The sequence below is a fragment of the Pteronotus mesoamericanus genome, unplaced genomic scaffold, assembly GCF_021234165.1.
Source record: "Pteronotus mesoamericanus isolate MK-2021 breed Mesoamerican mustached bat unplaced genomic scaffold, CSHL_Meso_final contig_130, whole genome shotgun sequence".
Classification (NCBI taxonomy): Eukaryota; Metazoa; Chordata; class Mammalia; order Chiroptera; family Mormoopidae; genus Pteronotus; species Pteronotus mesoamericanus.
This window is the reverse complement of record NW_026555060.1, coordinates 2,830,683-2,855,248: the sequence shown is the minus strand read 5'-3', so window position 1 is coordinate 2,855,248 and position 24,566 is coordinate 2,830,683. Positions and strand designations below refer to the sequence as shown.

The 24,566-nt window shown below is 33.9% G+C and overlaps 1 protein-coding gene across 1 annotated transcript; it reads right to left on the bottom strand.

Annotated features, from left to right (window-relative positions):
- ALB (albumin) lies at positions 1-17,051 on the bottom strand. Its single transcript, XM_054591527.1, has 15 exons — positions 16,895-17,051; positions 16,363-16,420; positions 15,379-15,511; positions 13,801-14,012; positions 13,090-13,222; positions 12,155-12,252; positions 10,289-10,418; positions 8,976-9,190; positions 7,652-7,784; positions 6,208-6,305; positions 4,314-4,452; positions 3,454-3,677; positions 1,929-2,061; positions 1,235-1,302; positions 1-159 (listed from the first exon to the last, which is right to left on the bottom strand). The coding sequence occupies exons 1-14, from the start codon at positions 16,971-16,973 to the stop codon at positions 1,261-1,263; spliced, it is 1,827 nt and encodes a 608-aa protein (XP_054447502.1). The 5' UTR covers positions 16,974-17,051; the 3' UTR covers positions 1-159; positions 1,235-1,260.
- Between the last annotated feature and the right edge of the window lie 7,515 nt (positions 17,052-24,566).

The following is a 24,566-nucleotide window of genomic DNA, read 5'->3' as shown; positions in this document are numbered from 1 at the left end:
TTAGATTTTTAAATTTTTAATTAATTGCAGCACAGAGAAAGAAGGCAAAATACTTAAAGAAATGTATGTTTTTTAGATAGGTTGTTGGTTTTACACCCAACAAAAGGAAAAACAGATGAATAAGCTTTGGGTCTTCATTTCTCTTTCTTCCAGAGTGAGCTGAAAAACAAAGGGATAAATATAAGTACTGCTTCTAAAATGGGATTCATTTTTCAAATCTATTTAAATGAATATAAAATTTCTTAGATTGTCTTTCTGCAATTTTCAATGTTCACCAATGAAAATAAAACAAGGTGTCTCCTGCAAGTTAGACCTTTAGGAAGAAAATCTGAACAGTGAGGATTAAAACAAACCATTTTTTTGAAACTACCAAATTTGCACAGATACAAAGCTGCTTCTTTGCCTGAATGAACAATGTGTAGGTATTATCATGTGGGCAAAGAATAAGTTTAAGTCCAGTAGTGGAATGAGCATCATGGTCAGTTTGGAAAACTCATGCTAAAAAATAGATGGACTAGTTGTTTTTAAAGAGAAAATTTATCCTATTTTTTAAAAAATCTCCCCCAAAATTTTACAACCAAAGTGGATAAAACATGTTTATGGTCAAACATCTAAATTTTAAGGTGGACTTTTTTTTTGTCCTAAGAAGAGAAATTCTATTAAAATTTAGTATGTTGACACACTGGAAACTTAGTAGTATATTATTTACTATTAAGCAGAGTTCACATAAAGTAGATCTATCATATTCTCCAATGGCATGAATTTGTTATTGAGCTATTAGGTTGAACCTTGTGAAATCATTGTCATTCAACTTTTTGTTTAACCTACAAAAATGCATATCGTCCAGCCTAATACTTGAAGTAATCCACTGCTGAATCATTATTTAGTTGAATGGCTCTGTCTACTGTGTCACATTAGGTCAGAACGTATCAGTGATTAACTGTCAAGCCCTGGTTTGAATACTGAGTTGTGGCTCCATCTTTCACCAGCTGGATAAACTACTTAGTCTGCGCTTTGATCTTTGCTTTCGTTTTCTCATTTGAAATATGGAAATAATAATAGAACTCAACTCAGGCAACTATTTTGGGAATTAAATAAGTTAATGTGTACAAGGACCTTAAAACATTGATTGGCACTGGTCTGTATGGCTATCAGCAAATGGTCGGTTGATCTTCACTATTTTAATACTAACTATTATGAATAATTTTTAAAAGCAAATCCAGAGTATAGTTACCTGAGGTGCCTGTGACTGTGCTCTTTTCAGGCTAAGGCAGCTTGACTTGTAGCAACAAGTTTTGGACCCTGAATACAAAGAAATGACAGATTTGGGGGGAGTATTAGTATTATTAAGATAAAAATTAACATTTACACAGCCATTGATGATTACTAAGTAATTTTCTATGCTTCTCATTTTGTAATTCCAGTTTAGTACTAAAATCTATAAAAGGAAATGTACTGACACCCATTGCTCCAAAGAAACAAAAACATTACTGTCAAGTCATAAGGAAAACTATTAAAGGACTTAGGCATTTCAGTGTAAACTTCCCCACTAACTTGTAAAATCAAGCACTCAGATTCAACCAAATTACAAGCCAGCACTTTTAAAAATATGCTTACATAAATTAATGTTTTGGTTTAATGATATCTCTACCAAAAGATTTCAGAACCCTGAATATTTCTACCTGTATTCATAAACATCCCAACTTTGGAAAAAGAACATATATTACATACATTTAATAATATGCTCCAGTGTGGGAAGATAGAAAATAAGAGCTAATTTAAATCATTTTTCAGACATCCCTATAGAATGCAGTTCCTGTCCCTCATGTATGAGGTGGCCTGCAAATACAGAAACCCCTAAGCCCCAGCCTGACTGAGTGCCACAGCAAAGGATGTTGGGTAAGTTAAAATGAAGATGACTCCAGCACCTCCTCAGCAAAGCAGGCCTCTTTGTCAGCAGCTGCGCAGCACTTCTGTAGAAAAGCTGTGAAATCTCCCAGAACAGTTTTCAGTTTTTCCTCAGTTGCTTTGGGCTTGTGTTTCAACAGCTCAACAAGAGCACTGCATTTAAATGAAAACAAAACAAAACAGGAAGAAAAGGTTACTCAGATAAAGAAAAAGGAAGACAGTAAAGACAGAGGTGTAGCTGTTTGAAATTCCAAGTCTTAAGAGTTAGGCAAGTCTGAGCTTGAGGCCCAGGCTTACCACTATATATTTTTTCAATATTTTCATTTGCTTAATGAGGTTAGTGATAGAAATAAATAAAATCATAAGTGTAATTGCTCAATATCTGTAGTGTCAATAAATCTCAATAAATCAATAAACCTCTTTTCAGTTAAATCTTTTTGGAAAAAATGTCATTACATTTATAAATTATTTAGATTTTGAAAGTGATGCCATATTAAAGTCTATAGCAATTTAAGAGCTATATATGATCCTTAAAGCTTAATTATCTTGGACTCCATTTAAAAATTTCTAATCCGCCCTGGCTAGTGTGGCTCAGTGGTTTGAGTGCTGGCCTGCAAACCAAAGAGTCACCAGTTCAATTCCTAGTCAGGGCACATGCCTGGGTTAAGGGGCAAGTTCCCAGTAGAAGGCATGCAAGAGGCAACCACACACTGATGTTTCTCTCCCTCTGTTTCTCCCTTCCTTCCCCTCTCTCTAAAAATAAATAAATAAAGTTTTTAAAAAATAAAAGTTTCTAATCTGAGAATATTTATATGTGGTCTTTGGAATTTGGCTCATTCAAAGTAAATAGGGGAAGCAATAGGAAACAAGATCATCGAAACTCATGGGAGCTGGTGGTTTCTCTTTCATTAACATCTGCACATACAATAGCGCCAGAGGAAGGCATGCGAGAGCAGTAAATTTTGCCATCTTACTCTTAAGTGTATGGTCATGATCAGAACCCACCAGAGAGGATAGCAACTTTATGTTACATTTCAAACCCCTTGTGACAGCAGCAGGGAGTCAAGCCTCAGAACTCACATTTCTAGATTTTTTTAATCCCAAATTCCATTCTCAATAGTTACATCTTGGAGATTTGCCTTACTTGTGGGTTGCCATAGAACAAACTTAAAATAAAAAGTTATTTTAAGATTTCTACTAACTAATTTGCTACCTGCACAAATTAATCAGTTAATTGTTGAGCTTTTTCTACTAAACTTGTACTGAGATATTATTCTACTGCAGCCTTTATCCACAAGATTATTCTGAATGATTTCTAGGCAAGATTATAATATAGTTCTGTTGGTGGTGGTGGTTTATTTGTTTGTTTTGCTAGGAAAACAAAAACCTATCCATTTTATTTTTGATACTTTTATCAACTTAGGGCCAATACTTAAATATTCTTTTTTAAGGAATGTAATAACTGCTTCAGGAAAAGTTATCCTATTAGTTTACAGTTTTCACTGTTGAAATAACAAACACATGCAGTAATGAAACACTCCTCACGTTTGTTTCTTGAGTTGTTGCTCATTCTCAGGAAGTGTGCATACATCTGCATGGAAGGTGAATGTTTCAGCGTTAAATTCTTTGGGAACATAGGTTTCATCTACTTCCAGAGCAGAAAAGCATGGCCGTCTGTTCACCAATGATTCTGTGCAGCATTTGGCAACTCTCTCACTCACTGGTGCCTTCTCATGCAGCACACACAACTGGTTCAGGATCACAGAGAGCTGGAGAACAGGGAGTAGGGCAGAAATTCAAAAGAAACATAATGTAATAGCATCAACAATAAAATAAATAAATATGGGGTAAAGTTTCCCATAAAATTCTACTTTTCAGTGGACCAAAGACAGTATTGTATTTTAACTAACAACACTGAATCTAAGGTTGATTTAATTTAAAACTACAAATAATAAGGAATTTTTAAAGTATTTTCTCTTTGAGATATGTCTACATTTTAAGAATAATTTATTTGAGAAAATAACTTGTTAAAAAACTCTGAGGTGAATCTTAAGGTATGTGTTGGAGTGAGGAGAAAGCAGTTTTATATTCATACATTGAAGGAAAGATTCTCCCCACCCCCACCCCTGCCAAAACTAAAAAATTTTTAAATGCCAGGATGGAACATTAAAAATTCATTGATTTTTTTCAAAACAATATATCACCTTTGGGATCTTATCTAAATCCTCATTCTGATGGTCAGGGTAATAGAGGTAACAAGTCCTGGCTGCTACTACCTCCTCCAGCCGTACCCCTGCCCTGCCCACACACACACATTAGTTCACTCCTGCTCCTGAAAGTTAGCCTGTAAATATCCAAAGGTAAAAATTCATTGTTATTGACTTATTATATTTTAAAAGACTCACAAAGTCTTCAACACAAGCCAATTTTTCTGATTCAGGAAGCTTACAACACTTGGTGCCCACTTTTCCTAGTTTTCTTGAGACATCCACAAGAGTTGGAGTTGACACTTGGGGTGCTTTCTTGGTATAACGAATTATGAGCCTACAACAAAATAGTTCATGTATTTTCATCAAGGTAAAAAACTATTTTCTTCTAACATAGTAGGCAAAGCAGAGAACATGTACACAAAATCAGTTAAAATGGTTTTCCATTCATAAAATTATCTCTGTCTCCAAGTTGATGGGGTAGGGTGGGGGAAGGCCTTGTCCTGGGCAACTATTAAGCCTAATTGTAAATTCCATAGTGCTGTATAATTTCAGGAAAGTGACTTAACTCACTACAATTCAGTGACATTAATATATTTATCAGCTGTTTCTTTCTTTCAATAAAATCTGCTGAGCTTAAAATGCAGGGGTAGACAGAAGTAAGTTTACAGTAGTTCATATGGAAGACATGAGAGTAATGATTATTACGATAGCTTTATTAACTCTTTGTCTTGTGTACTCACAACTGTAACCCTAATTTTTCCCACCCCTGTATATCAGCACTGTGCTAAATGTGAAAGATATGGATGAGTTTTCTCATCTGTAAAATGGGAATAAATATACCTGACTCAATAGGGATGGTGCAAGGATTAATTTAAAAGAAAGAATTTGTGCAATCAACCTGGCATGATATCTAGCATGTAACAATCATTTATTAGGAATTCCAATCACGATTGAAAGTCAATATGTAACTGTAATCTACTTAAGAGAGGAGACTTGCTCATCACTGTTATCCCTGGCACCCATAGTTAGAAGAGTGGTGACATGTGAGTTGAACAATGAATATCTACTGAATGATATGTCCCTTTGTTTTCACCTCCATAGGTAAGGCTATATTAGATCAGGACATTAGTCGGTCAACTTACATATTACAGTACTTCATGAGCTACTCCTATTCAAGCCCAACTATTTCCTGTTTTGTAAAGCATTGCTGTCTTTAGTTTGTCCATAAAGTAGTCCTTAACCTTCAGAGGGCATCCTCAGTTCCTATATCCCAAGATTTAGTATTTTCCCTCCCAGTCTCAAGAGGCTAATTTTTAAACTGCACTCAGTTATAGGTCTCCACATCTCATCAACTATTTTCTCTCTTCTTCTCCAGTCTTTCTTGATGGCAAGGGATTAGAAATATATACTTTATTTTCATGATTGAAAGTTCTATGGCAGGTGGAATCTACAAGGGGGAACCAAAAAAAAAATCCAGTTTATCTTCTAGAGGACAGGCCCCTTGCAGTACAGGTTTATCCCAATATGTGAGTATTCAAGAAACCCCTCTGCATGAGTGTACCTGATGGTATTTTTGTGAGAGACTGCATTTGGCCTCAGTGAATTTTTTTTGAAGACTCTCTCAATGTGTTTACCCATTTCATGATGGGTGATTTACAAGCTCACAGGCCCACATCACACTGAGTGTTCAGAACTTTTTGATCAAAAACATCACACCCCCATGCTCCACCTTCCCCTTTCAGCCAATCTCATTCCAAGTGACATATTTTTGTTCCCCTCAATGAAGAAAGTCCTTAAAAGAGAAAGGCTTTGCAGATGTGAAAGAGGTGAAAAAAAAATGGCAGAAGCACTAAAAGCCATCAAAATCAATGAGTTCAAAACCTATTTTGAGCAGTGGAAAAAACATCTGGATAGGTGTATTGCATCAAATGGAGAGTACTGTGAAGGTGACTGATGTTTAAACAGGTAAGAATAAATACATCATTTTTTATAAATAACTTTTGGTTTTCTTGGGTCCCCCCTCATATATTACATCTTAAAAAATTACAAACTGATCAAGAAAAAAATAGTCAAAAACAAAAATACCTACTCATTTTGGAAGCCATACTCTCCAATCTTGTCGAAAAGTTCACAATTCTGTTTGACTAAAGCCTTTGGCTCTTCCACAAGAGGGTTAAATTCATCAAGCTAAAAAAAAATAAAAGAATTATATTTACGGGATTCTACCTCAGAACCCCCCTAGGCAGAATGAGATCCTTCTTCCATTTTGCCCAAAGCAATGTAAATAGATCTTTGATGTCAAATCTATTAAGAGTACATCCAAACTGTATAGTATAAGTGACTAAGAATATTTAGGTTCTGGAGTGTGACTGCTGGTATTTGAGCCAGGTCACCTGACTTATTTTCTAGCTGTGGAATTTTACTCCCAATTGCCAAGTTTTAGAAACCTTACCTCTAAGATGGCAGTGAAGGTTGTGTTTACCTCAGAGAATTCCTCTGTAAAAACAACCTGAGCTAATGAAATTAAACCTGCTGGGAACATAGTGAAATCTCAATAAATTACAGCTATGATTATAAGCACTATTATTATTAATCCATCTCTCCAGTTGGATCCTGAGCTTTCTGAAATAAGAGATTGTACCTTGGTCATCAAATCCAGTATGGTGCCTGGCATATAGCAGTTTCTTGGTAGAGGGAAAACATCACTTCCCTATGATTCTAAAGTTTGGAAACCACTATATATGTTAAAAGTGCTAAATATCCTAAATATGCTAAAAATCCCATTGTAGCATAACTAAATATGCTAAAAATCCTCCAGAACAGATTTCTTCTCCTTACTTAATTTCTTGTAAAACTAGATCTAAACCTTCTGAAAATTTTTTGAAAATATTCTAAATGAATACATTCTGCAAACTTCCTTTTAAGATACCAATCCTTGATAATTGATAAATCTCAAAAATAAGCTAACTTTCTTTATATCTCTTCCAATTCACATTTAAATTTATCTTATTTTGTTCTCAGGAGAGTTAAAAAAAAGAAAAGGCAGGGTCAAGATTGTGTAAAATCTTGACACTGTTCTCTTCAGATCTTTTTTTCTCTAGACTATTCTAGGTTTTATTAACTATTATATTATTTTCCCTGAAAAATTTTTAAATTTTTTTTTCAGATTGTATTTATTTACTTCTTGAGAGAGAAGGGAGAGGGGAAAGGCAGAAGAGAAACGTCAATGTGTGAGAGAGACATCTATGGGTTGCCTCTCCCACGCCCCCAACTGGGGACTTGGCCTGCAACCCAGGCATGTCCCCTGACTGGAAATCAAACCTGTGACCTTTTGGTTTGCAGGCCTGTGCTCAGTCCACTGAGCCACACCAGCCAGGGCACCCCTAAAATTTTTAAGAGCACAAAATTGAAACCATCTGAAGAGAATGTCTCAATTGCACTATATAACACTTTGCATTCTACCATTATTTTTATTCCTTATTATTGGAATCACCAGTCAAAGAGCTACATGATTTTTCCTTTGAGAAACCTACCACTTTGGAATAGCACGCGTGAGCATCGGCGGTGGCGCAGCACTTCTCCAGGGTAGCTTCGTATACCTTGGCGAGTCTCAGTAACAATGAGACAGAGTATTCAGGATGTCTTCTTGAATATTCATACAAAAACCTAATTAAGATGAAAGTAAAAGAGACTTACTTAAACTAATAGACAAGAAAAATCACATAACCATAAGAATAGCTCATATCCCAAGAGTCTCAATTTCACTAAACCCCATGCAGTAAAGCTTGGTGGCTAAGGGTTTGGGGTTCAGAGTTAAAGCTACCTTCTTTCAAATCCTTGCTCTAACACTTATTTCACTATATCACCTTAGGCAACTTATTAAAACTGTCAGAACCCGAGTTTTCTCCTCTTTAGAATGGAGATAACAAAAGGTTATCTCATTAGGTGGATTGTGAGAAACACATGACAAAATTGATGCATACCACACACTTTCTGACACATAGTAAATGCTTGGTAAGTGACATTTGTGATTATGTATATTTGTTTGACTTAGACTACATCTCAAAGAGGCTCAGATACATAGATACATATTTATACATTTTTCTTTTTCCTCTCTGCACGAATGAAATCTTGAAGGGTACGTAATTTTATACGATATTATTTAGTTCCCATAATACTGTTATAATCCAACAATAAGAATTCAAAGTTTATCACCGTTGACTATATATAATCATTTATCTTGCCATTTAATGTACACTGCCTTGCCATGCTACTGGGCATCTGGTCTTTGCAAACAAATATAAAGAACCTGGCAGCAAACTCCATACTTCTCTTTATACTTCTTTGCTGCCATCAGATAGCTGGACAGATAGATAAATGCATAGATAGATACAGAGACATAAAGACATATTATATATATATATAATGTGTATATATATATATATATGTATGTATGTGTATATATGTATGTATGTATGCCATGGTAAGTTCTAGGGATACTCTTTGAATAAATAAATGAATAATATGTATATAATTTATGTCTATACAAAATGTTTCTGGACGTATTTCCAGAAACAGTCCAAAGGAGTAAGGAATGGAGGGGAAGATGATAAAAACTTCCGCTTACTACCTTATATTCTTCTCTATTGATTGTGCTTTTGCCGTGAGCAGGTAGTATTTTATGACGATTTTTTTAAACTAATTAATTTTCTCCAAAAGAATGTAAAGGCTCAGAGAGGGAAGGATAAGTAAGCATTGTAGGCAACAATTGTAACAACTCCAAAGAAAGTCTAGAATTGTTTCCTAAATTCTCAGACCATATAAAAGCTATGAAAGGATAATTCCTTATCCACTTACATGCCCAGGAAGGCATCTTTCGCCTCCTTATAGTTTGTGCAGACGTCCTTATCTTCAACAAAGGTAGCAGCTACTGGGGGCAGGTCACTAGGCAAGTCATCTCTTTCCACCTCCAAAAGGCAGTGGGATTTTTCCAAAAGAGGCTTTTCACAGCATTCCTTCAGTTTAGTGGAGATTGAATCTTGATTTTCACATATATACTTGGCCAAATCCGCCTGTAACCAAGTTGATGAAAATTGTTCGGTGTTAACTGACATCACTACACTTTCTCTGCAGACTTATTATGTTGGCAGAACACATCCCATTGTATTCTAAAGACATACACACCAACCTGCCTTCTATGATCATTTTCAGTCTGTGCCCTAACCTAGAGACTCAGATAGAACTTACTAAAATATTTACACTTGATTAAAATCTAGTCAGTAACAGGGGTCCCTATTAGTCATTTATTAATTTTATATTTCTACTGTTAAGACATTTGAGTTTTGTAATTAAAACCCAGTATTAGGGGGCTGAGTGAAAAAGATAAAGGGATTAAGAAGTACACATTTGTAGTACAGAATAGTCACAGGGATGTAAATTTTATCATAGGGAATATGAAAATAGTATCATTTCGACTATATGTGGGGCCAGGTGGGCGCTGGAAACAGCAGGGTGCCACTCTGTGTTGTAATGTGCATGATTTTCTAACCACTATGCCGTAAATCTGAAACTGATACAGAATAATATTGAAAGTAAGCTGTAATTGAAAAGTAAAAATGTATATACTGCACATTTTTAAAAACCCAGTATTGTTTTTCCAAATATTCCGTAACAATAAGTGTAGGCATTTTAAAACCAAATAACTAGTGTGTGAGAGATTTTTGAAGGATTAGTCAAGGTTGCAGTCACAGGCCCTACTTCCACATGTAAAATTTCTGCCTTAAGTTTTCCAGAACGTGTTCTAAGAGGTTAGGATTCTAGTATTTGGTGCTATAGTTTGGGAGGAAAGAGACATCATGCTAAATATCTGTATATTAAGGGAAAATATATAGAAAAAATTACACAATTTCCAAAGGACTTTTCAGTTCTCCTCCCAACTCTACCCCCTCCCAAAAATATCATCTGAGAAATCTACTTGTGCAGCTGTCCTATCTCTGTTTAAGCCTTTGTCCTCAGAATATGACAACAGTAATTACAAGTTAGTGAATGTGTTAATCAGATCATCTAGTGAGTCAGATAGCCAGGTTTCAAAAAAAAGAGTATAAGGCAGGGAAAGAATTGAGCATATTAGACATAAAAGACAACTTCAATTCATATGGAGGGTTTTTTACCCTGTCATCTGCACATTCAAGCAGGTCGCTTTCGCAGCACTCCTTGTGGACTTTGGTAAAATCGTTCACCAGCTTGGAAATGTCCGTAAACTCAGCTTTGGGAAATTTCTGGCTCAGGCGAGCTACAGACCTGAAAAGAAAATTCCCCCATCAAAACTTTATTAACGTGCAATATTTTATATGAAAGCACTAGGAAAATAATACTTAGAACAAAAAAAATTTATGGCCAAATGAAATATGGAAATAATGTGTAAAGTTCATAAGTTCTTACTTTAGTGCTAGTTCTGAACCAAATTGTTATCTTAGGGAAAAATGTTTCCTTAGGGCAGAGTTATCCATTGTAAAAGTGTGTGGTGGGTAGAAAGCAGTCAGCGATTCATAAAATCAGAAACCAAAGAGGATTCTAAAAGAGGTGACGTCCGAGGAGCATCAGGTTCGGAACCCGGGTCTGACCTCCAGATCTGACCTGATTGCTAACTAGCAGTCTCGTTCTAGGCAAGTCCCTTAGACTCGCCGAACTTCAGTCCCTGCAGCATCACAACTGCATGCTAAATCAAAGGACAGTTGTGCGGATTAAATTAGAGAATGCATCGAAAAGCATTCTATACACTGGAAAGGGCTGTGCAAACTCCAGTTACTTTTTTTTACCAATGTCGAAGTCTTTTTCCTAACTTCTGATTCTGAGAAAAGAAATTGCATGACTTTTCAAAATTAGGGAGTTTTGATTAAGCTTATTTTTACCACAGAATTGATCCAGCACAGTCTTTAAGCTTAATTTTGAGAAGTAAAATGCTAACTAGTATCTGCATGCTTTCACAAATCATTTCAGAGTTGCCTAAATCTGATCAAAGATACTTCTCTGCAAACAGTCTCAGCCTGTTTAACTGTGTATTGTTTCACTTTGTGGCTCTTTTGTTTATTTTTTTGGTTTGATATTAGTGGTATAGGTGGTAGAAGTGACAGATAAAAGTAGTGCAAATGATCATTTTAGAGACTTTGCAAAATGTCTATTATTTTCATTTTATCTTCTGTTTGTCTTGCTTAATTGTTGACTAGCAAGTGAGAGACTGGAAACTGGGCTGCGGGGGGGTTTTGGCTCAGATGTTAAAGGATATCCCTAGAACCAGCTAAGTAATGTACAAATAGAGGCCCAGGCAAAAATAAGAAATTAAGAATGGAGCTTGAGCTGTGAGAAAATGAGAAGTAACCTTTGATGGCTGAATTTAATTATCAGAACATAAAAGGACAAGCAGACAGTTTCATATAATTGCAGGGAAGAGGGGGAGAGAAAATTAATAAAAGACTCTGACTACAGCTCTGTAAAACAATGGACCATTAGAATAAGATCCTTATGAAAACAGTGAAGGGATTAAGAAATACACATTTATAGTAACAGAATAGTCATGGGATGTACAGTACAGTATGGAAAATGTAGTCAATAATATTCTAATAACTATGCATGCGGGCAGATGGGTATGAGATTAGTAAGTTATACCATGTCTAATCACTGTGGTGCATAACCAAAACTAAGATAATATTATATGTAAACTGTAATTGAAAAATTAAAAATTATTTTAAAAACAATAAAATCTCTAGTCTTTATAAATAAATGGGAGTTTAAATATCTGTCCTAGCATATCGAAAAAATCCTCTAATTTTTTGAAGACCTTGAAAAAAATATGATAATAATTATAAATTGTCATTTATGCTATGATTTTTTTTACTTCTGTTAAATTTCTACCTTTTAGATAACCAAAAAAATGTATGTGAAAGCACTGTATAAATGCTCACACAAACATACAATTTTGTCAACTTTTGTCATCATCATTTATATCATTATAAAGTACAAAACTAAATTTAAAATACCATGCTTTGAAAGCTCTCTCTCCGAATTTTTGGAGACTGGAGCACTTCAGTCTCTCTTTGGCAGATGAGAACAGTACTTTATTCCTCAAAGTCTCTATCTGCAAAAAAAAAAAAAAAATTAGTTTTGAAAATATCTGTAAAGATTCTACATTTAAGGATTCTAAAGAAATACCCCTTCATAAGTTCAAATAGACTATGACAAATTATTTTAAAGATATAATATATACCTAAATTCCCAAGTACTCACTATTGGCAAATAATCATTTTCCTATGTAGATGGAGGAAAAATCAGTCTGGCCATAGTGGAAGCCCTAGGTAGCTGACAGCCAGCATGCTGGCTTTGCCAGGAGGAAATGGAACTAAAGGGAAAGGCAGAAGAGCAGAGTGCACTATTATCTCAGGGAATAGAATTTTGCTGACTTCTTAATTTTGCATAAAATAATTTCAGTCCCTCCTTCACCAACTTTCATATTAAGAAACTCTCTAGAAAAGATGATGCAGAACATAATAAATATTTATGAAATGAATGAATAAATCCATGCTTCTAGATGCAATGAAATTCTCCACTTTGACTTTCCTCCTCAATAAGAAATGTTCATGAAAAGATAAATAAAAACTGAGGCCCTTTGCTGGGCAATTTTACAAATGAGCTTCTCTATTTCACTGCAAAAAGAGGAGGGATATTTAGACACATACACAGTGATTCCCTCTGTCAGATTCACTTCGGCAAAACTTAGGAGGAAGAATGAGGATGCCATAGGCGTTCAGAAAGCGTAAAAAAGTACTGGGGGTGGATAAGAGCAAGGAAAGCCTTTTTGACCACATAAAGAAGTTTATATGGTCAGAGACTTAGGTGGCCCAAATCGAGCCATAGCATGTCCCGAATTGGAGGTCCGAGTGCAAACTGGCTCCCTTGGCCTTCTGCTGGGGCATACCTTTGGTGTCAGGCAGGCAGCTTTATCAGCAGCCTGGCAGCATTCTGTCAAAGTTGTTTTATATAATTTAGCATAGTAAAGGAGTTCTGGGGCATAAAAGTAAGGATGTCTTCTGGAAATTTCATATAAGTATCTGAATTTTTAAAAAAAGAAGAAAAGACAGTCATTTTTTTCTGTAACAGACAGTATTAGAGAAACAATTACTATCAACATTTTTCTTAGAAACTCCAAAACCCAAAGACATCTGACTTACCAATTAAACTCAATTTGCACATGATGACCTTGCCTTTGTCATTTTTAAAGTCAATGAAAAAGTTAAATACACACACACACACACACACATATAAACACACACACATATATGGCATATACACATAAATTAAACAGTTAAATATTGGTGATACAAGATTATTAACTAAAATGCATTTAATTCTCAGAATAAGTAAATATAAACCTTCATAGTATCCTAATATGTGTCAATATTTTTCATGCAGACCATTTCTTGTTTCAATGAATTTCAAAAGATATCTAATCAAATTTTTCATTGTGTAAAATCATATAGTATCCAATATTACTTCTTTGGAAATTGCCATTAGAACAAAAACTTCTAAGTCTTAATGTTGAAAATATTTTTATTGTAGTAATAGTTATAATAAGCCTTGACTTAATTTAACATTTTTAATTTTGATGCATAAAAACCTGATTACTTACAATCCCAGAAACTTCTCTGTGTTTCCCTGAAAGTCAGCACACAGTGTGTCAGCCTCTGGTGCCACCAGCCGTGGGAGGTTTGGGTTATCATCTTTGTATTTCAGCAAGCACGTGTGTCGCTCAGGGTCTTGTTTGCCACAGCAGTCAGCCATCTCACCATAGGTGTCACGAAGAGATGCAACTGCACACAATTTTTCTCCGAAAAGGGTATGCTAAACGGAAGAGAGAAGGCTTTAAATTTCTGGACAGTATTTTATTTTCCTCACACCCAAAGAACAATATTAAAAATGTAATATATTGGTAAACCTTGGTGAGGAAATTATATAAAAATCCTTTTTTCTCAGGTTTAGAGAGTGTTCCTTGATTTGACCATCTATTAAAAATTACTCAATTTTTTAAGAAGTAACTGTCACAATATTAGTTGCAGTGAGTAAAACAGAAGGGCAAAATGACAGTCAATGGCTTCAGAGCATGATGTTACTTCTATTTACACCTGAGGCTAAAGAGTAGGAGTAACTATAATAAAAACCAAGGGAAAATAATCTTCTAAGTAGCAGACGAAGTCACATTAGAGAGCAAAGTGTTAGGACAGTTACTCATTTGATCTGCTTCTTTGTGAGAAGTCCAACTGTCAATTTTACCCTTCTCTTTTATCTACTGTAACTAATAGTGAGACAGTTACTTCTTAAAAAATTATAGAGATGGCCCAACTGAGAAGTATCACAGTTCACTATATATAAATTGTTATTGCATTAAACTATAGATCTTTATGTTTTATAAATATTTGCCTCAAAGCACATTCCATTAAACATGGAATTCTTTTCATCCCCATTAATTTTTATTATGAAAAGAATTGTAAATCCAGGGAAAATATACTGCTCAAGACAGAATTTATTAATTTTCAGAAAATGTATTTTTAAAATCTATATTTAAAACCATAACACTCTGTGGAGTTAAAGTGTTGATTCTGACTTGAGGGAGAGATGAGATGAGATGAGGAAAAGCTTCAGTGATAAATAAAAAATGAACTTGCCACCCAGAAAAGTATATGTAAAGTGCATGGTGAAAGAAACATAAGCCTCTCCTTGTATTAAAAATCTTTCTAAAAATACCAAAAACTCAACTCAAAGTCCTTTAAAATGTATGAATGGCATAATATTTTATTATATGTAAAATATAAGTATGCCTAAAATGAGGAATACATAGCTGTACACTATTTTACCCAGGTTACAAAATTAGCACAAAACTCATCGGAGTGTTTTCTGAAGGTTAAAAAGCATGCTATCTCTATCAACCTCTATGAAAATAAGTCAAACTTTAGATTTTAAAAAGGAACTTTTACAAATGACAAATTTCCATTTAAATACATTATGGCCATTGTGTGTGGTCTCAGTAAAGAAATGTTTTTAAAATTGTGGGCATAGCTAGAATTTCTCCATCTTTAGCCATTTGTGAGCATTAATTACAAATAGTCTTTTAATAATAATTGAGAAAGCCAAAATGTGATGTTTCCCTTTTGTAATGACAAAGATTACTTGAAGTAAGATGAAATAACACTCAAAGTCACAATGTACTTACAAGAGACTTGCCACAATTTTCAGCCGACTCATCAGCAACACATGTTTTTGCAAATTCAGTTACTTCTTTTGTTAATTTTATAAGGTCTTCAAATGGGGTCTTCTGGATATACTGAGAGAAGGCAATCAGCACCCTGAAATACAGGACATAGAAAAATATAATACAATAAAACTTTAATATGAAGTAGGTAGCTATGCTAGGGAACAAATTGTGTTATCAGTACATGTTCTATAGTATTCTATACATCTTACTATTATTCGTAAAGCGTGTTCATATCAACAATGATCTGAGGCCATATGTAGTTTTCTAAGCAAAGAGGATATGTAGTTTTCCATGAAAAGAGAATATGTATTTCCACCATGTTTAAATATATGTATGTGCATGTGAGTAGATGCACACATACACAGCAAGCAAGGAAAATGCATTCTAGGTAGGGGTAATTGTTAAGATGAGGTGTATTAAATAGGTCCTTTGGCTATTTAAAACAAAAAAACTAAAACCACACTCACACTTCCTTTAAACAGGCTATAGGATGAAGTTGACCTTTTTGAAAACTATTTTCTCATTCTTTACTATATAAAAAATATATATTAAGATGCTCTCAAGAAACCACAGATCTATTTGCTAGGTAAAGGAATTTAGTAACTGTGCTGGAAAAGGAACCATATTTTAAAGGCTTTCCCAGCATCCAGCTTATATAAGAGTTCCAGAGCTACACTTTCCCATACAGTAGCCATCAGCCACAATTTAAATTTTTTATCTTCAGTTGCACTTCCTATATTTAAAGTTTTCAATAACCACATGTAGCCAGCGGCTACCATATTGAACAGCATTGATACAGAATATTTTCATCAATCCAGAAAATTCCATTGGACAGCACTACTCTAGAGTCTGGACACTGATGACAGCAGAATATAAGAACTTCAGAGTAATAATCAATGCTATTAGAAACATTAAATTTCACTCTTCAATGTTTCAACTTACAGGCCTTTGAAATGTTCTTCTCCCAAATCTTTAAACCGATGAGCAATCTCACTTTTGTCTAGGGGAAAAGAAAGATTTGTTTAAATTCTAAAGAAAATAACTCATTAAGATATTATTTTTTACATTTCTCTCCATTTGATTTAGGTATTCATTTGCTCCAAAATATTGGGCTGTGATCACAACAGAAAATCTTATGGTGGTGGTGAACTATTTCTTTTGCTCTTAAACAAAAAAGTCATTCAATTACCAATAATACTATTTGAAAAATTATTAAGTATTTATACCTTTATATTCAAATTAGATAAGATCTAATGCTCTTAGTATCTACTAAACAATTCTAACCTTTTTTTTCCACTTAAGATGTTGGAAATATATTAAGATAACTTCCTAAGGGTTCATAAATGCAAAATATCATCACAGTCTAGGAGTTAATGCTAAAGGAAAATTGCTTCTTAAAGATGCAGGGTTTACTGAAACTTTCTTTACTAGGAAAACAAAATAAATTTGAATAAGAGAAAAATTAAAATCTTACGTGCATCTCGACGAAACACACTCCCCGAATAAGCAGAGCTGAAAAGAAAGAGAAGGGAAATAAAAGTTACCCACTTCATTGTGCCAAGGGCTTGTGGGGTTGAAAAAAAAGGCAGGATGAATAGAGAAATTAGCACTAATATACTTCTTTAACTAATCATTGTAGATTATTAACTAGACTCATCTTTGTATTTCATTGGCTCTCCACTGATTACAAAATTCATAATGTTCTTGCCAAAAAATTGTTTAACTAAATCCCTTGCGTATGTTTGTCATCTGGAACTGTTTGTCAATTCATTAAAGTTATGTAAAACATCTTATCAAATTTTACCTAAGAGTTTAAACAATCTGTACCTATCATTCATTACCATGTTTGTTGTCTGTGATTTACTATGTGAACACTTTACTTTGTAAGATTTGCAAAAATTAAGACAGCACTAAACTGTATAGATTACTGATCCCAAGTATGTTTTTATCACGAATAATGGAACCAGACTTGTCTTTCAGGCCATAAATGAATAGAAATTTTTTTTAAAAGTCTGTCTATAGAATTATTTCCATTGGAGAAAGCTATTTTTTAAAGCTCAAAATTAATTAGAAAAGAAAAAAACTATTCTTTCTAAATAGAGAAAATAATTCCCTTTTGGATAAATTATGCCAGCTCTCTGAGAAAGAGTAGGCACCTTTTTTTTGAAGTCAGTGTCTAACCCTACCCTTTTCTTAATACAAGTTTCCAGGGAAGACATGATGAAATAATGCAATTTTTATAATTGGATATAATTGTATTACTAATTCACAAAATTAGGCCTTTGTTATATACACATATACTTTGTGCATATTTTTCATTTAATAAATTAAAAGGATAATATTTGTTTCTCCATCTACTTTGCATAACAATATCATATTCTAATATAATAGTAAATATAGAAAACCAAAAAAATCAAATTCATCATGATTTTAGAAGCTGAGAATTGATTTTCCTATATTTTGGGAAGATCTCATAGCTCTCAAATATAAAAATGAAAACACTTGAATCTTTTCCTACAGTACCAAAAGGTGTTTTACATGTGTATATCTTTACTAAAGATTAGTAGATGATTGAGAAATTAAAATATTTGATTTTTAACAGTACCTGAATGCTTAAAAATCTGTCTTAATTAATAAACAACACTTTAATATTTACATTTTGTGGATCCCAAAGTAAGAATTCCGCCATTTTTCTTCTATTAATTCTGCACCCACATTTCTATGCTGAGAAGAATAAAACCACATAAATGTTGGTTATTTCTACTTTGTTCTTCAAGCTTTTCAACTCTTATATTATCAAAGGACTCTGGCATGAGAGTAAATGCATACATTTAAAACAAGAGTTATTTCTCGGCTTTCTATTCTGTTCTATTGATTTCTGTGTCTGTTTTTATGGCAGTACCATTCTATTTTGATTACCATGGCCTTACTATACTTTGATATTAGGTAGCGTGATTCCTCCAATTTTGTTCTTCTTTCTCAGGATCACTGTTGTTATGTGGGGCCTTGTGTGGTTCCATATAAGTTTTTGAAATTTTGTTCTAGTTCTGTGAAATATGTCATTGGAATCTTGATAGGAATTGCATTGAATCTATAGACTTCTTTGAATAGCATGGACATTTTAATGATGTTAATTCTTCCTATCCATGAACCATACCTTTATACACAATATTCAACAGAGGAAGCAAGCACATACAATGGGCTAAAGACAGTTTATTCAATAAATGGCATTGGGAAAATTGGACAGAAACATGCAGAAAAATGAAACTAGACCATCTTCTTATAACACACAGAAGAATGAATTCAAAATGAATCAAAGACTTAAATGTTAGACCAGAAACCATAAAAATCCTACAACAAACATAGGCAGCAAAATCTCAGGTATCACTTATAGCAATTTTTTTGTCAGATATATTGCCCCAGACAAAGGAAACAAAGGAAAAAAATAGACCAATGGGACTACATCAAACTAAAAATTTTTGCACAACAAAGGAAATTATTCAAAAAAATAAAAAGAAAAACCCACATTATGGGAGAATATGTTCACCAATATATCTGATAAGGGGCTAATATCCAAAATTTATAAACACCAGCACCAAATAAAAACCTAATTAAAAATGGGCAAAGGACCTGAATAGACACTTCTCCAAAAAGGACATACAGATGGCCAATAGACATATGAAAAGATGCTCAATACCACTAATCATCAGAGAAATGCAAGTTAAAACCACAATGAGATACGCTCTCACACCTGTCAGAATGGATATCTTCAATAAATCAACAAAGAAGTGCTGGTGAGGATGAGAAAAGACAACCCTTTTGCCCTGTTGGTGGGAATGCAGATTGGTCCAGACACTGTGGAAAGCCGTATGAAGATACCTCAAAATTAAAAATGGATCTGCCTTTAGACCCAGCAATCCCACTGCTAGGAATATATCCGAAAGAAACCAAAACACTACAACAAAAGAACATAAGCACCCCTATTTTCACTGCAGTGTTATTTACAGTCGCCAAAGTGTGGAAGCCACCCAAGTGTCCATCAGTGGATGAGTGGATAAAACAACTATGGGATATTTACACAATGAAATATTACTTGTCCGTAAAAAAGAAGAAAATTTTACCCCTTGCAACAGTATGGATGGACTTAGAGAACATTATGATAAATGAAATAATCCAGTCAGAAAAAGACAAATACCATATTATTTCACTCATATGTGGAATCTAACAAGCAAACTTAACTAACAAGTATAAATGGAGACAGACTCCTAGAGAGCAGGATGACAGCTATAGGAGGGGGTCAGAGGGAGGCGGGACCGAGCTAAAAGGAAAAAGGACTCATGGACATGGACAACAGTGCGATGTTTGCTGGGGGGAGAGTGGTACAAGGGGACTAAATAGTAAAAAGTACAATAAAGACAAAATCAAAAATAAATAAATAAATAAATAAATGATCAAATTAAAATAAAGAAAAGAAGTTTACTCATAGTAGGATTTTTTAAGTTACAAGTGCCTTGCAATCAAAGATCTATGTGTTTAAATAAAAGTAGGAAACAGATCAATAAAACTTTGCAACTCTTCTGATGATTAGACTAAGAAAAGCATTTCTCTTGTATGGGGAAAAATAAAATGCACGACGAGTTATAAATTAAGCTTACAGAATCTAGTTTCTCAGTAAATAGAAAATGAGCTACAGTGATTTCCAAATGTTTTCTATTTTATGAGAGAGTCTCAAAAGGGAGTGGTTAGAAAATTACTTCATGTGGAAAGAATAGTGGTGCACTAATCATTTAGAAAAGAAAACTTCTGAAGCTTCTTAACAAATCATTCAAACCATGTTTCTCTCCATCTGGCCACCTTCTTAGTCCAGCCCTTATGCCGTCTCCGTCTGATAGACCAGTACTTCTGAGTCACTTTCTCTTAGAAATAAAGTGAAACATATGCATAAAAATGTGACAACAATATCTAATAATAGCCACAGTATTTTAACAGAGACTTTTTAGTGGCAACCACTTAACCCAGAGTCATTTCAAAATAAGGGGAATTTTATTTCATTAGGAGAGAAAATTAAAAACAGGGAGAACTTTTCATAACTTTTATCGTATGCAGATCTTACCTATCATTAAGCACTTGGACTATGTTCTAAAAAATAGAAAAGGTAGAAAAGTGAAAGACTTGTAAGCATCAAACTAATCAATTGACACAAGCTAAGCAATTTAATTTCTTATGTACTTGTGAAGGTACATTTCCCATTAAATTTTTTTAAAAGAATTGTTCAAAATGTATGAATTTACACAGACATTTCTAATGCAAATTAGAGATTATAGTGTAATCCATATATCAGTTTTCCTCTCATATACCTTCATAAGCTATCCCCTCTCTCCTGAAAAAATATCCCCTTGCATTAGTGAGAAACACAGAATTTGCTGAAGATTTCATAAGAGAGAAAAAGAAGGGAGTTTACATTATAAAAGCCACATATGATCACCATCTTTGGCTTGTCCCATCCCTTACATGCATCTCCCTCCAAATCTTCTATAGCAGGTGTGTCCCTTTTTCTGCCTTTTCTAATGTTCACTGGCCTCTTGGATTTCTATCTACCTCCTGTCAGATAGTCTGACAATTTACTTCAATTTCTCAACTCTTTACTCTGCAGTTTAATTCAGCTTAATGTGAATTTCTAGCTCCAAACTCAAACATACATATCTGTATATATAGCCATGCTATGTGAGTTAAGTTGTATTAAATTATTTTTAAGGACTTTACCTTTAACATTCTATGATTCCATATTTCCAATGTAACAGCTTTATAGAATGAGTAGAAGACCTGACTGGTAGCATGACTATACAGGCACCCAGCTTCGCTTTTACAAAAGACTAACATTAATACCTGTTTTTTTAATAACTAAAAGATAAGTGAAAAGGGATTTTGCTTTTTCAAGAAAAAGGTGAAAAACAAAAACGACATCCAGCATTTGTTTTGCAGCAAGGCGTTGAAGAGGTGGCACATACCCCCAGCAAAGAGAGTGGTCCCTGCCAAAACTCCTTCCCCAGGAATGACATTCAACTTCTCAGCATCAAGCCACCATAACTTTAAACTGTGTCTGTGAGCATCTGCGCTTTATCTTGATTTATTTTGTGCATCCATTATCAAGATGTGTCCTAAGGTATCAGAAAAACTTAAGAGAGCTCGTAAGTGTGCTATGATTCACATAAAAATGGACATAATTAAGCATTTCAATCCTGGTGAGTTAAGTGAAGACATTATGCATATGTTGAATTTTCAATCTGGGATCACTCAAAAATTTTACCACACAAACTCATGGTAACTGCTTCTTTGTACAATTTCAGCTTACAAAATATTGCATAGGAATGGTCTACTTTCAGATAGGTGGGGAAACCTGTATCAAGTTAAGGAATAGGATCCAAATCTGAGAATTTGTTCATTTCTGACCTGCCCAATGGCTCCCTAGGCATTACTTTCTACCTAGTTCAAGTTAACATTTTTTAAAAAACAAAAAAAAGCAGTTGAACTTGTCTAAACTACATGAATAAAATCGTACTTTCCAATATTTTTCCTACGTTCCCAATCAAAAAACATATATATATATATATATATATATATATATATATATATATATATAAAACTAATGCCTAGAATCCATGCTTAACTATTCTACATACAAGTTAAAAAATAGCACCTATCAACATATAAATTGAAAATACTGGTAGTACCTCCTTTTTCATAATAATAACTACAAATGAAAATCAAACAAAAATAAATATACTGCTGAGAGTTTAATAGTTCTTAGTTTATTCTTATTCTGTATTTCTTTCAAATATAATTCAAGAGACTTACTACCTAAAAAGGAAGTTAAAGTTACAAACTTCAACATTTTAAAACCTCTTATAAAACAGTAAATGTTATGTGGCTAAAACATTCCTATGTTAAACTTCAGGGGATCAAATTTTAAAAGTGTTCATTCGAGGATGTTTTTTCTCCTAATGTCCTCTAAATTAGAGTTTATTTGATGTTCTATAATCTCCCAGTGCCAGTCTTTAGCTAAAAAATTCTCTAGCCTGTCGCCCAACTGAGTCTTGGAAAATATCTTAAAATTCTTGTCAGCTTTTCAAGCACCTATGTATAGATTAACATCAAGAAATTAATTATTTTACCCAAAAAACTTGTAACTTCAAGAACTATATCAAATAATAATTGACCTATGTTTTCTATTTTTTTAAATATTAGTACGGGGTATATTAACATTGAATTTTTCAAAATTAGTTTTTCATTATATAGACATTAAAAAGAACAAAATTCTATTGGAATACTAAACTATTTATAGTTTTGAAGATATGTTTGCAAAAAATATTTCATTTAATAATATTGTATTGCAACAAAAATGTGTATTTAAACAACATAAAAAAGTAATTTCGGTGACGTGACATTGACAATGGCACTCTCCAAAATGCTTCCGGTTCACAACTGTGAGATATTCAGTATATTTAACACCAATAGCTTAAATTACTAGATGAAATACACACTATTACTATTTCACTTCAATTTTAACTTTTGTATTTACACTAGATATTTATTCATTCATTAAAATTATATAAATCAGACTTCAATATGTAATGTCTTGAAAGTAAATAACTGTTATTGACAAGTCCAAATTTCTCTCAAGAATGATGGTATCTAAAAGCAAACATTGTTTTGGCATCAACAAACCCAATATTTATTTAAGAATAGCAGCATTCTTGCTGACAGAGCACAATCCAAAAAACATGTTTTATACTTATTTTAAGTAGCACCATGTAATTTTCATTCATGCTCAAAATTTATTGAGTTCCCACTAAATGCCAAGCATTTGCTAGGCTGTGAGGAGTACAAAAGATTCACAAGACACAGTCTCTGGCTTCAGTGAGCCTGTACTCTATTAGTGTAGATGGATATATACAAAGATAATTGTAATGCAATATTAAAAATCACCATGCACATAGACTACAAGGTATTCCTGGGGTGATAAAGAATAGCAGAGAAGCTCTAAATCCAAGGACAATCTAATACGTAAAGATTTGTGGACTCTAACCTCTTTAGCTACTTATCCAATTCAACAGACTGTAAAACTTCGGATTTGCATTCTCTGCATTCATTTTTGCTTGTGAAAGAACATTGCCTCAAGAGGTAGAATGCACAGGTAGAGGACTGAGGGAAGTACACATACGAAGATGTGTGATTTCTAAATATTTGATAAAAGACCAAACACAGAAAGAAAAGAGGCCTTGTTCAAAAGTCCACTGAACTTCCTGTAGGAGTAAGAAAGAAAAAAAAAAAAGACAAGCTGGCAGGCAGGAAAGAAAAGCAGAATTTGAAATTTGTATTATTTGTATTTTCAGGCAAAGCTAAGAATGAGAACTGTCATTTTAATATTACAAGCCTCAAAGAAAGATATCATCCTTGTAGAAAGCTAGCAAACTTTCCATGAGAAAACAATCTAACGTAATTAACAAAGTTAATAGGCCACCCAAGTAATTATAAGGGATGAAACAGTTTTTCTGATTCAAGCTTCATTTATTTAAAATACCATGTGAGCATTATGCTAAGTGAAATAAGCCAGGTGGTGAAAGACAAGTACCATATAATCTCACTTATAAGTGGAACCTAATCAACAAAACAAACAAATGAGCAAAACTGAACCAGAAACATGGAAATAAAGAACAAACTGACAGTGACCAGAGGGGCGGGGGAGAGAAGTAAAGGGGAAAAGAAGAGGAAGGGGCAAGCAAAGGAATAGGAATACAGGACTCATGGGCAAGGATAATGGGGGGGCGGGGGGATTGACTGTGGGAGTTGGGGGGAAGGGGTAGGGGAGAGCAAGGGGGAAAAAGGAGGGACAACTATAACTGGACAACAATACCTTTAAATAAATAAATAAATAAATAAATAGAAAACCATGTGCATAGTAGTCTGAGAAGATTTTCCTGGAGACATGACTTTTAAACTGAGAATTTTTAAAATGGATGTGAGTAATGAGGAAAGAAACTAACCTACTAGTCACAGGAGACAGTATATACAAACGCTTGAAGCATGGGAAAAATAAAAACTAGACAAAAAGTTGGGGGTAGGTAGTGCATAACATGAAATATGAA